The 13,448-nt window shown below is 47.6% G+C and overlaps 1 protein-coding gene across 3 annotated transcripts in view; it reads right to left on the bottom strand.

Moving 5' to 3' along the window:
• LCP2 (lymphocyte cytosolic protein 2) overlaps positions 1–13,093 on the bottom strand; it is a 47,516-nt gene extending 34,423 nt beyond the window's left edge. The window contains exons 1-3 of one of the 3 annotated variants that reach the window (XM_070357392.1): positions 12,762–13,093; positions 7,910–7,972; positions 2,866–2,912 (exon numbers count right to left, since the gene is read on the bottom strand). In XM_070357392.1, coding sequence (XP_070213493.1) covers positions 2,866–2,912; positions 7,910–7,972; positions 12,762–12,839 — 188 coding nt within the window. In that variant the 5' untranslated portion in view covers positions 12,840–13,093. Of the gene's footprint in view, positions 1–2,002; positions 2,773–2,865; positions 2,913–7,909; positions 7,973–12,761 lie in introns of those variants that run through there. The other 2 variants (XM_070357391.1, XM_070357394.1) reach the window with 2 other exon arrangements.
• Between the last annotated feature and the right edge of the window lie 355 nt (positions 13,094–13,448).

Below are 13,448 nucleotides of genomic sequence, written 5' to 3' on the forward strand. Positions count from 1 at the left end.
CTTTTCATACCAATGGTCACACTCAGAATCACCTGATCAAGGCTTCCCCGGATGCCTTCCCCACCAGTTTGCCTTTCAGGCTCCGTGGACAGCCCTCGTGCCTTGCCTTGGGGGGAAAAGCCACTGGAGGGGGATTCTTACTGCAGGCCAAGTTGTTGTTTTAGTTTTTAAATAACTGAAGAAATATCCCACCTCCACCTCACGTTGAACTGCAGACATCAGCTCAGCTTGGCCTTAAGACTGAAAAAATGATCCACCCAGTTGAAAGTGCCTTCCTCATCCCCCTCCTTCTACTGCCCTGATTGAATCCCCTCCTCCCAGCATCTTCCTAGCCACAGCCCTGGGAGAAGCTGCCGTCTCATAGGAATGACCATAGCTGTCATTCCTAACCAGGCTCCATGCCTCCAACTGAGCCCTCCTCTCCATCATCTTTTACACACCCTGGAGAGAATCAACATGCAGGGTTTTACCTCAGTGTTCCCCCTGGTGAACTCACTTCACCAACACTCTCAGACTCATAACAGCTCAAAGCATCCTTCACAATTGTAACCAGTTGCTGTGGTCTTTTTACTGCTTACTCCCCCTCGTACGCCTCAACTGCTCTGACCTACTTGCAGTTCCAATAAACACACTGGTGTCATGCCTTCCCAATATAGTCCCCATTTCTAGAATGTCTTTCAATCGTTTTTCATCTGACCACTCTCAATATATTTCAAGATCCAAGTTAGGTTCCCTGCTTCCCCAAAGTCTTTCCTGATGCCACTTCTTGATTTTAAAACACTGTGTGGATCCAGCTTAACGTGTCTACAGGCTGACTCTGGCCCACCAGCCACCAGTTCTCACTGCTATATGCTAAGTTCTCTCCTTGACCTAGAATTGCGGCCTTTTTCTAGGGCATCCCATCTATAATGTCCAATATAATCGTCACCACTGTATCTAGCTATTGAGCCCTTGAAATGTGGCTAGTGCCTCTGAGGGGCTGAATGTTTTATTATTTTTTGAATCTTTATTTTTAGTTATTTGGCTGGACTGGTTCATAGTTTTGGCATGTGAGATCTTTTAGTGTGGCAGGTAGGATTTTTACATGCAGCATGGGAACCCTTGGTTGTAGCATACAGGATCTCGTCCCCTGACCAGGGATTGAACCCAGGCCCTCTGTATTGGGAGCATGGAGTGTTAGATCACTGGACCACCAGGGAAGTCCCTGAATTTTTAATTTAACTTAGATTTAAACAGCCATTTTGGACTAGGAAAAAAACTCTTAAGATCAATTATTCTTCAACAATAGTGGCCCCTGGAGACAGGCAGTACCAAAGGCAAATCCTTATTCCCTTCTTTTTCTTCACCCTTCCAGATGAGGGAAATCTGAGAGTCATATTTTTCTTATTTGAGCTACTCTGGCAGCTCTATCTAGTCACGAAACTTTTCACCTCCTATTTCATTGACCTACTTCCCTTTCATCGTTGTGAGCCCTAAGACGTTTAGAGCAAGAGAAAGGACCCCAGAGGGTGTCTGGAGTGGAGATCTCAGACTAGGGGCCCCCACACTAAATCTAGCCCATAAGGGTGCTAACTTTGGCATTCACAATATTAAAAAATTTTTGAGCAACATTTAAAAATTGAGATATATTGCATAAAACTTATATTTCTAGCTACTTGAAAATTCAAAGATTGGGCATTGAGACTTCCCTGGAGGTACAGTGGTTAAGAATCTGTCTTGCAATGCAGGGGAGGCAAGTTTGATCCCTGATCGGGGATCCCAAATGCCTCGGGGCAACCAAGTCCATACACTGCAACAACTGAGCCCATGCACCACATCTAGGGAATCCACGCACCACAGTGAAATATCCCACCTGATGCAAGAAAGATCCCGAGTGCTGCAACTAAGACCGTATCGTCTTTCTTACAGAAGAAAAATATTTCTCCATGTTCAAGCTTTATTCAAAGCTGATAAATGATTGGACTTTGTATTTTTCAGCCTGGCCCATTTCACACATTTCTACCTGGCTCCTGCAAGCATCTGAGTGTGAGACTTCTGCTGCTGCTGCTGCTGCTAAGTCGCTTCAGTCATGTCCGATTCTGTGCGACCCCACAGATGGCAGCCCACCAGGCTCCCCCATCCCTGGGATTCTCCAGGCAAGAATACTGGAGTGGGTTGCCATTTCCTTCTCCAATGCATGAAAGTGAAAAGGGAAAGTGAAGTCGCTCAGTCGTGTCCGACTCTTAGCGACCCCATGGACTGTAGCCCACCAGGCTCCTCCATCCATGGGATTTTCCAGGCGAGAGTACTGGAGTGGGGTGCCATCGCCTTCTCCTAGAAGGACAGAAAGCAGGGCCCAATATGCACACTGCAACTTCGCGTGTTAGCACCCACATCAGACCTCAGAAACAGCCCCCTTCTCCTCAGAATCCTTCTCAACACGATGCCCGTGGCAGCCACCCAAAATGGTCATTATTGACAGACCAAATGGAGTCCATTGCCAGACTCATCTGGTCCAATGCTCTCATTTTACCGAGGTCCAAAAAACTGAAGCAATTACTGAGTTGGTGGTGAAAACCATGATGACATCTCAGATCTCTTGATTCTGGTGCTATTTTCAAAGGCCAACCCACCCCACTGCGGAGAGAGGAAATGAGAACATGGTCCAGAATCAGGCTGATCTTTGGCAAGAGCAGCCAAATACCAGCTCGACTAGAACTGTTGCTTCTTTTTCTCAACACATTATGTAACTTCTCTTCCCCGAACACTGCTCTTGCCTTCTCTCTTCCTGATTGCTTTCCTATTTTAAGCTGACAGTGACAGAAAAGTAGCTCAGCTTCCCGGGTCTACTCCCCATCCCGCCCCAGTCATCGGGTCAGTACTCACGGCACGCGGAGCTTAGGGAACTTCTGGATGTCGTTCTCTGCCAGGTTCTGAAATGGAGACAGTGGTAGTTACAACCAGCAGGAGGGGCTCCAGGCCAGGTGAGCAGAGTCAGGTGTGAAATGACAGGGGACAGCGGGACTGCAGCCCGCGGAAAAGGAGGCCGCATCCACCTGACCGAGCAGGCAGCTTCTAGACGGAGCACTGGAGCCCACGGGCCCGGGACGGCCACATCAGGTCACAGGGAGCCCGAAACTCGGATTTTATGTGGACTTGGCCAAGCTGTAACAGCTTTCCTAGCCTCCCACCCCAGACCTCAGGCCCTCGGCTGCTGTGAAACGGCTGTGAGCAGCCGGCCTGGAGAGGGGGTCCGTGCTCTGCGGCCTCATCACAGCCCAGCTGCCTCCTTCACCTGAGGTGTTGGTAGGATTCTCTAGATGCGAGGAAGCAATAAAGAGGCTGTCCTGAGAGAACCGAGAGGGGAAAGGAGAAAGAGGCTCATGTTTGTAAAGAACTGACTCTGCCTCCTTACAGCACCTTGATTAATCCTCGCATCAGCCCTGTGATGTAGAAACTGTCAGCGTTGTCTCATTTTAGTGAGAAAGTGGGGCCTGGGGGTGTAAGGGGATTTCAGCTTGTAGGCGATGGAGCTGGGGCTAGGACCCTGCTCTCTGGCTTTTGTGGGCTATTTCCTTCCTGCGAGCTTCCTCCTACCATGTCTAAGCCCTTTGGAGCCCTAGTGGCCTGTGTTGGAAGAGAGGAGGGGAGGGAGAGAGAAGAGGGAAGCAAAGAGGGTGGGCACATGCTCCATAGAACAAAGCTGAGGCAAAGAAGGGCCTCTTTAACCGTCTAATTGAGGCCAGAGGCCCAGCAGTCAGGGTGGGAGCACTGGAGTCGGACAGGCTGGTGTAGAATCTTGGTTCCCTCACTTAGCAGTTCCCTGACTTGGGACAGACACTTAATCTCTCTAGGCCTCAGTTTCCTTCTCTGTATAATGGGAATCTTGATAATATGAACAGCTCCGTGTCAGGGGCCGTGAGGACTGAATGAGATGAAGTGTGTCCTGTGCTTGGCCCAGTGCTTGACAGACCTTTTGAGAGCGATGAATGGGGTTTAGGTGAGCAATTTCTGTCCTGGGGCGGAGCAGCTGGGGTCTGGCTGGCTGTTGGAGGTTAGTTAGTGTCTTTGCTTCTTCCGCTCTGAGCTGGGAGCTGCCTGGCAGGATTTTGGCTGCCTTCTGAGATGAGCTGGGCAAACTTCCCATTAAGCCCAGCTGGCACTGGGGCTGGGGCCTCTTAAAATGTGCTATGGCCTCATCCACTTCAGTTCTTAGGAACAGAGTCTGATCCAGCCCCCATATCAGATCTTGCGACAGGGCTAGGAAGGAGGCTTTGGCAAGAGTCCTGAGACAATCAAGACTTTCATCAAACTTCTTAACTTCTTTTTTTTAGCATCACTGAGCCATGGCATCTATTTCCCTGGAACCACTCCCTTCTTAGGGAAGATACAAACACTCATGTTAGCAGTGTGGCATGAGGATTGGAGGGCTTGCTGGGAGTGGCCAGAGGGATGCACGCTGAGAACTAGGTGGTGGGCCATTGCCTTCTCTTCTTCTGAGTCAAAGACATAAGCTGAGGGAATTTCAGAAAGCAGGTGAAGGAAAAGGTAAGCATGTGAGTGTGGCCAGAAACACAGAGAAAGCCTTTGAAACAGGGATAGGAATTGGGAGGAAAGATGGAAGATGGTAAACATGTTTGGGCTTCCCCGATGGCTCAAGCTGCAGAGAATCTGCCTGCAATCCAGGAGATGCAGGTTTCATCCCTGGGTTGGGAAGATCCCCTGTAGGAAGAAATGGCTACCAACTCCAGTATTCTTACCTGGAGAATCCCACGGACAGAGGAGCCCAGCAGGCTACAGACCATGGGGTCACAAAGAATCAGACATGACTGAGCAGCTGAGCACGCACAAACACGATGTTTGGAGAATTTTTCTATGTGATGTAACAGTGTAAAACCCCCTCCTCTACCTTCTTCAAAGACCTTCAGCAATGTCTGGAAACTCTGAGTTACTTGTGCAATGACTTGGAGTTAGACTAGTGGCTTTACAGGAATATGATTATGTTCTGAGCACGTTCTTAAGAGGGACAAGAGAGCAAGAAAAGCTGAGAACTGGACCCGGCCTGGAGAGGTGTTTGTAGCAGACACTGTTGCTTGCCTACCCAATATCCACTCTCTTGCTCCCTTACTGATGGGGTCTGGATTTTGTTCAAGGCAGTAAATGTTTCCAGTTCAAAATATTTAACACACTGAATTCTCTTGAATGTGACCAAGGTCACAGGACTCGATTGTGGCCGGTGAGATATAATCTGAAGTCTAACTGAATAAAGCTTTTGGGAAAGTACCCCTGAAAATACAGGGGAATGCAATCCCCATGCACTTTGAGTTTTTCACTCTTTGCCTTCCCCCTCTTCCTCCTGCTTGGAATGCAGATGTAATGCCTGGAGATGCAGTGGCCATCTTATCGCCATTAGGACAGAAGCCACAGAGAGCTTCCATTGGCTGGGTGAGGCCGAGTTCTTGATGACTTCCTTTAGCGTCCCTCCAGCCCTGAGTGCCCACTTCTAGACTCCTTGTCACTTGAGAAAGATAAGCCCCTCTTTGGTTAAGCCACTGTGGTTCAGTTTCTCTTTCATGCAGCCGCACACCGTTCTAACTGACACAGCTTCCAAGCACATGGCCTCCTCTTCTTTAGCCTCTTGGGAGCATGGAACCCCCGTTCCCTCACCAGACTTCTCAGTGGAAAACAAAATGCTGGCAGCACAGATTCCAGGGGGCTGCTCACTCCTGCACGGAAGAAAGGGAAACGGAAGGAGGGAGGGATGGAGGAAAGGATGGAGGAAGGGAGAGGATGGAGAGAAAGGGAGGGCTGGAGGGGCAGGGACAGCTGGGGCCTTCCATTCTCACCCTTAAAGCAGAATGGCTCTGGACATCATAAAGCTGGAAAGGGTGATAGCTGAGAGCTCAGAGCTCAGATCAAAGCCCAGATCATACCCAGAGCATCTGGCATGGAAGGCGGTTTTAGCAGAAGCTGCCAGGGCAGGGCTGGGCTCTGCTTCCTACTCCCCTGGCTCCTTGAGCCCCTTTTTCCACTTCTTGCTGTTCACACAGTAGTGAAAGTGAGCAGCATTCTCTGAGGGCCTGGCATGTCCCAGATATCGGGGTAGAAAAGGCAAAGCTCCTCAACCAAGGCAACAACCCTGTCTCAACAGGCCTGAAGCTCACAAGAGGGGGATGGGGGCACCCCCCCAGAGCTGGGCTGGACTGTCACCCACTATCACTCAGTCCAGTGTGGTCCATTACAGAGGAAGGAACAAGGAGAAGTTCAGAGAGGGCATGTGCTTACTAGAGGTCACCCAGGACTATGACCAGGACCATCTTCAAGAAAGAGGTCTTACTCCCTTTTGATTCAGCCCCGAGAAGTCTCAGTTCTCAGTTCTAAAAGCATCTTTTAGCTAAAAGCTAAAAGAATGAAATATTCAGATTTAGCGGTAAGTTGCAAGAAGAATAACAATTAAATGCTCAAAGTCTATTGGCTTAAAGCCCAGTGCAAAGAAGTAGCACTGTTCAAAACTCAAGCAGTGTTAAATTAAATTAAATGTATGCTTTAGTCCAGTTACTAGGTGTGTGACAGAATAAATCACATCACATTTCTGTACATGTTTCTCTAATTGCAATTCAGGTGTAGTTAGAGCCTTCCTGGAGATAACTTTCTGCTATAAAACAAGCTTCTGGGAGGCAGAAATCACATCTTAATCATCTCTACATTCCGAGCACATGGCATGGTCTGGTATATAAAAGGAGCCCAGGAAAGTCCTTGTTAAGTGAATGGCAGGGTGAATGACTGAATGATTTACATGGAACAGTGAACGAAGATGTCTTATATGGCACATGAGAGCAAAGGGAGCATAAGTTTGATCTCAGTGTGAGACTTAAGTACTGCCCGGAAAGGAATAGATGACTGTGTATGGTAGTGAACTCGCCATCAGTGAAGGAATTCAAGAAGCTGTTGGTAGCAGAGATGCAATATAGGAAATGGATTGGTGTACTGGGCGGAAAACCAGAGCGTGTGCCCTCTATGGCCCCTTCCACCCCGAAGCCTCATAGCCCAGGTTCCTCAGGGCTGCTCACCAGGTCTTGCCAGGGAACAGTTTGACTTATCCACTGAGTCCAAATCCAAATTGGGAACATTGACCCTGTGAGACCTTTGAAGGCTTGTTCCTGCTTCATTTTTGAACAATGAAGAAACACAACCAAAAGGGCTGGATCGGTGCAGTCAGAGTCTCCATTACCCATTGGCAAAAGTGTCACTCCAGGGGAAATGCTTACACCACCTCCCCAGCCACTGCCCAGTGGCTCAAACTCCAATTAGAGCAGCAGCCCCTTCTCTGTAATGGCTTAGTCCTTAATATAGAGCTGCATCTTAGCATTACACTGGAAACTTTTTGCAATATAAAGGAGTAGAGGAAGTCATAGCACATGGGTGTTAATTGCCACAAAACCAATGATGCGAATTTAGTAAAGAGAAAGAGGGACATAATTGAAATAAGGAGGGTGATTCTACCCTTTATTCTAGTCAGTGAGTATGTTCCCTAGAGTGGCAAATAAGAAAAGAGAATCTTGCATTCTCCCATGTGGCTCTTTTCCCCCTTGAACTTCTCAGAGTATGAGTGCTATTTGAATAGATTTTCAAGAGGCGTATGTGTGTGTGTTAACTGTAATTTGATTCCTACTTACACTTTGACTTCAGAATGTACCTTAGTGTCAGTGAAAGATCTGGGAGGTATTCTACATAGGAGGATCCTGAGAGGTGATGGGAGAGGTCCTCATACAAAACCCTGAAGAAGGCCTTGGGTTGTATGGGATCCTGAAGACAGGCATTGCCCCTGAGCAGCCGCAGAGACAGGGTAGACCAGTTGGCTGTGCAGCCATTGGTTAAAGTTACAGAATAGTTTTGGTCATAAGGTGTTGAACTAGCAGCCAGCACTCACCAGAAACCGTGGCCCATCGATGTCATATTTCCTCACAACCTTTTCACAGTCCTTGTAGTTTAGCTGAAAAAGAGCAGAGGAGGTGCTGTCAGTGAAGTCAGGTTCATGCCATTGGTTCCCCTTCCTTGCCTGCCCCAGGAGCTCAGCAATTTGTGGTACTTGTGGCTAGCCAGGCTCCCCGCTCCCCTCCCTGTCTATCAGAGGGCCCTATCCTTACATCAGCCCTGCTTTCACTAACTAACCCCTTGGGACTTTTAAAATGGAGAAATTGCCTGTTGAAGGCTTTGAGGCCAACCCCTACAGAAAGAATGCTGCTAGGGCTGGAGGCTGGCCATACACTCCTCCAGCAAACAGAAAAGAGTCGAAAGAAGAAAACAAATAGTAGCCATCATCTGGTCACCCAAAGACAACCTTGGTGAACATGGCAATGTGTCTCCTTCAGTGGTTTTTCCAAAGCATCTTTCTAAACATAATCAATGTTATCATTCATATTCAATCTCCTTGTCTTGTTTTTTCTCTTGAAAAATAAAAGCACTGACTCATCTTATTACAAAGTGATTTTGGACATTATTTTAATTTGCTCTATTGCTGAACATTTAGTTATTTCCCCCAAACTACTGCTGTAACAATGATAATTGAAACTTCTAATAATTACGGAATACTTGCCATATGATAGGCACCATTCTAAGTGTTTAAACCAATTTTAATCATTTAAGCTTCACATTTTTCAAATGGAGAGTCAAAGGCACAAAGAGTCAAGTAACTTATATAAGGTTCTATGGATAGGCAGGTGACAGAGGTGGCAACTGGGCTTCGGAGCAAGGCTTTAATATCTCTATCAGGAATGTTCTCCTTTTAGTTACTAACAGTAAAACTTACAAACGGTAGGTGAACAGACAACAGACCTAAGTGCAGCTTAACCTACAAGATCGAAAAACATCATAGATACTCTTTTGCATAAAATTTTTTCTTCTATTTTAAATAGTCGAAGTTAGAGTCTCAGAATAGACTTACAGCCTCAACGGGAATGATCATTTTTAGAACCTGTTGCTTTCCTAGAGTCACATCAACTGACAGTTGAAGCAGGTGTCTGTTTGACCTAGTCCTCAACAGTGTAAGCATTTACCTTTGAAATATCTCTAAATTTGAGGTTTCTAGCTAGAGAATTTAAGGTAAAATGTTTGTCCTTGAGAATCTCAGCTTCTCCTCACAAGTATGGATTTCACAGTTTGTGGAGGCCTTCTTTTGGTGCAAACTTAAAATTATAACCTTTTCTTATGGCCAAGAAATTGAAAGAGTGAGTGCAATTGTTGTGAACCTCATGGTGTGACAGAGTAGGGTGAATATTAGAAAGCTCGGAAAAAATGATTTAGTGGTCCTTGGGAAGAAACCAGCTTCTGCACAGCCCCAAACATCCCTTTTATCCATGTTGCAAATGGGTGAAATTGTTCTTGGAATATTCAACTGCCTTTAATTCATCAATTTCACCATCAGCGTTATCAGCTGAATCTCTGATTTTGCAGAGTTCTGACTTGGACTCCAGATAGACAGACAGTCCTGCAGACTGGGGCCTGCCTGGAAGTTTGATTCTGAGTCAGTGATATCTAGGCCTGGGAGTAAGACCTTTTAGCATGCATGTGTGCTCGGTCGCTTCAGTAGTATCCTACTCTTTGTGACTCTATGAACTGTAGCTCATCAGGCTCCTCTGTCCATGGGATTTTCCAGGCAAGAATACTGGAAAATCTAGGGGATTTCCTTCTCCAGGGAATCTTCCTGACCCAGGGATCAAACCCATGTCTCCTTCATTGCAGGCAGATCCTTTACCAACTGAGCTCCCAGGGAAGACCTGTCTTTTTAGCATGCTACTGTTACTGCTGCTAAGTCACTTCAGTCGTGTCCAACTCTGTGCGACCCCATAGACGGCAGCCCACCAGGCTCCCCCATCCCTGGGATTCTCCAGGAAAGAATACTGGAGTGGGTTGCCATTTCCTCCTCCAATGCATGAAAGTGAAAAGTGAAAGTGAAGTCACTCAGTCGTGTCCCACTCTTAGCGACCCCATGGACTGCAGCCTACCAGGCTCCTCCGTCCATGGGATTTTCCAAGCAAGAGTACTGGAGTGGGGTGCCATTTTAGCATATACCCAGATAATTCTTATGAGTGACAAGCTCTGGTTGGCACTGCTCTGAGCAGGTACCTGGTGTTGAGGACAGGACAACTAAGGCCCAGAGAGGGGAAGGGACTGGCTGAAGGTCACACAGTGAACTGGGGACACAGCTACAATTAGAACTCATGGCTCCGATCCAGAGTCTTCTCCATTGCATGGTCCAAGGATCCCTTTATGTTAAGTCAAAAGAAATTAGAGGACTTAAAGAAATAGAAAACATGACCTCAATCCTCGAGGGCTTAAGTTCTGGACAGAGGATGAGCTGCACGTGTGTGAGATAGTAAGACACAAAAGCCCGCTGGTCTGCATGGAGTCCCCAGGCTGCGTCCAGTGAATAGAGTAGGAGAAAGGGAAGCTCGAACATGACTCGGCCCCCATCTCTGCTGGAGGCCTCACACATATATCTCCTCTATTTATCCCGATAATCCCATGAGCTAGTCACTATTAGTATCTCTGTTTTACCCACGAGGAAGCCGAGGCACAGAGAGGTATAGTAACTAAGGGAGGGTCAGCCAGCTAGCGGGTGGCAGAGTCAGGATTCAAGCCAAGGTGTGGCTGACTCCAGAGCTGGTTGGAGAGGTGCCTCCAAGGGGGACCTGGCCCCAGCACTTCGTTAGAAAGTAAACCTGCTGGGATTTCCCTGGGGGTCCAGTGGCTGACTCCACATATAGGGGGCTGGGGTTCACGCCACAACTGAGAGATCCAGCATGTCACAGCGCAGATGCTGCACGCCACGACTAAAACCCAGCACAGTCAAATAAAGAGACAAAAACAAGTTAAAAGGAAGAAAAAGAAAACGGCATGCCTAAATCAGAAACGTGACACACTCCTTGATTTAAAAAAAAGAAAGAGAAATTGCATCTGCCAGTAGGACTTTGGTAACCAAGATCCAACCCCAGATGACTCCATGGTCAGTTCACCTAGCGTTTTCTCTCTGGGGGAAGTGAGACGCTCAGTATTTGAAGGGTGTCTCTCTGGGTCTGTAGAAGGGCTAGAACTTCCTAGATCACAAACACCCTTCAGTCTCCTCGTTCCTGCCTTCATGCTGGGAAGGGAACCTGCTCAGTTTCTGTGGACATGATCTGGAGTCTAAGGTCTGTAAGAAAATTCTCTCTTCCCCCAACTGAGGCAGAGAGCATCTATGTGAATCATCCTGACCTGTAGGCCATCTCCTGTCCTGAACGGAATTTTACCCTTGGATTCTTCAGTTGCTGACCTGGGTTGTGCAATTCTCTTTCCCAGATTGGAGACTAGGCCTCTGGCCCATCAGCCTGTCCCCAGGAGTGCCCTTGCTAATTCTCAATTCTTTCCTCTTTTCTTTATTGATCTAATATGCCACTTCATAGCATCTTAGTAAATCTCACTGTGGCCCTCAGTTATTTGGTCTACATTTAAGAAAAGTATTTAGAATAAATACTTTTGACTCTTTCAAAAGTCAGCTATCTCAACAATCTTTGCACCCACTGTGCTGAAACCTAAGTGTATTATGACTTCCAGTGAGGGAAAAATAACAGAAACGAGATGCCCAACAAGCAGCAAATAACAGGATCTGTGGGTTGTGCCTCTATCATGCCACACCCAATTCAACATTTTCACATTTTTCTTAGAGGAGAATAGTTATGACACTAAATACTTTGGTACCATGTAGACCCCAGGTTTGGGTATGTGTTACAGGGAGTCTACCCCATACCAGGAAAAATAGTAAGTTGACTTAGAAAACCTCTAAGCTCATGACTTAGAACCATATCTTCATGATAATCTGGAGTATCCACTGAATTGGATGCCAGCCTCCAGAAATGGGAATGTTAAGAGCTCAGTGGTCCCTCACGAGACATCATATCCCTTGGACAGTCATAGAGGGTCACATGACTTGGGATCTGCCCGAGCAAGCCTGTGAGCCATGGCCCCACCGGCAGATGACCAAACACAAGGATCCTTGAGCTCCTTCAAGACTAGAAGGCAGGACAGCAACACTCTGGTCTCAGCTCTGCCACAAGCTTGGCCCCTGACCCTTCCGGCAAATCTTTTCGTTTTCAGGGGCCTCGGTGTCTGAAGGCCTGAGGCTCATGTCATTTCCCAGCCTGCATCATAAGACCCTCGTGAAGTTCCCATGAGACTCTGTTCTAGGTAAGTGGTTGAACAGCTCTCTTTCAAAGTCACAAGCAGTGACTTGCTCAGACACCATCTCCAGCATCGTTCATCACAGTCTTCCACCCTTCCTTTCCTCTCTCCTACCCCGCGAGACTCCATGTTTCCCTTTCGAGCAAGAAGCCTTGATCTCACTAGCAGTTATAGCAGTTCTGAGTCTCAGGGCATGGACTCTGAAACTGGACAGGTGTGACCGGAATCTTGCCTCCATCATATGCAGTCCCTGGGGTTTGGGTCCAGTTAGCTTCCTCGAGCTTATTTTGCAGCTGAACCAGCAGGACAGCGAACCTGGAGTGAGTTAGATGCGACCGTGCCTGAAGAGGACAAACTCAAATCCTAGCATGTAGTAGGTACTTGCCCTTTGAGGGCTTCCCTTCTCCCCAGAATGTATTGCCAGAGAGCTCAGTGTTGCTCCATCAACCAGAGAGACTGCACAAGGCTGGAAGCTCCACTGCTGTCTTTCACGCCTCTCGCATTCTGCCTGCACTCCCTCTTCAAGACTCTGCCCAGCCCCCCAGCCACTAAAGAGCGAGGCTCACCTTTTTGAAATAGTCTGCAAGGGTGTTAGGGTCCCAACTCAGGACCTCAGAGCGAAAGGGCACGTTCTTGAATGCCATGGCTGCTCGCTCAGGATGAAGCTCACCAGCTGAGCACAGGCGCTGCACCCATGGACAGAGAACCCCAAATCCAGAGTCTGGAGGTGTCTTCAGCTCTTCCAACTCCCGGGTACCCTCTGGAAAAGTCTTGTTGGAGCCGCTGTCCTTTCTGTTGTAGCCAGATCCCAGAAAGCAACAGCTTCCTCTGCGAACAAATATGGTCTCTTCTCAGAAAACGACTCAGCAAGTTTCCTTTACCACTTCCTCTGCTGGGCTCTAAATAAGTAAACAAGGAAGCCCAGCTCTGGGGACTAAAGAGGCAGAAAGAGCTACAGGCTGGTAATTCCCCACTGGGCCCCATCTACCCCAGCCCAGTAGGAGGAGCGATGAAGGGAACTTAGACACCCAAGTATGTTTCCATTGAAATCCCTGGCATCCATATATTTAAACCACATTCCTGCTTGGGTGGGTCTTTGCAGATGAAAAATCGAATTTGACGGTTCACCTAAAATATAGACAATCTCCCACATCAGTGAAGGGGAAGGAACATGACCTTTCAACGCTTTCCAACCACGGCTCAGTTTCTCTCAAGAGCGTAAAGTTGAGCTTCTTTAGCTGCCCCTTATAGTT

The sequence above is a fragment of the Bos mutus genome, chromosome 20 (assembly GCF_027580195.1).
Source record: "Bos mutus isolate GX-2022 chromosome 20, NWIPB_WYAK_1.1, whole genome shotgun sequence".
In the NCBI taxonomy this organism is placed as follows: domain Eukaryota; kingdom Metazoa; phylum Chordata; class Mammalia; order Artiodactyla; family Bovidae; genus Bos; species Bos mutus.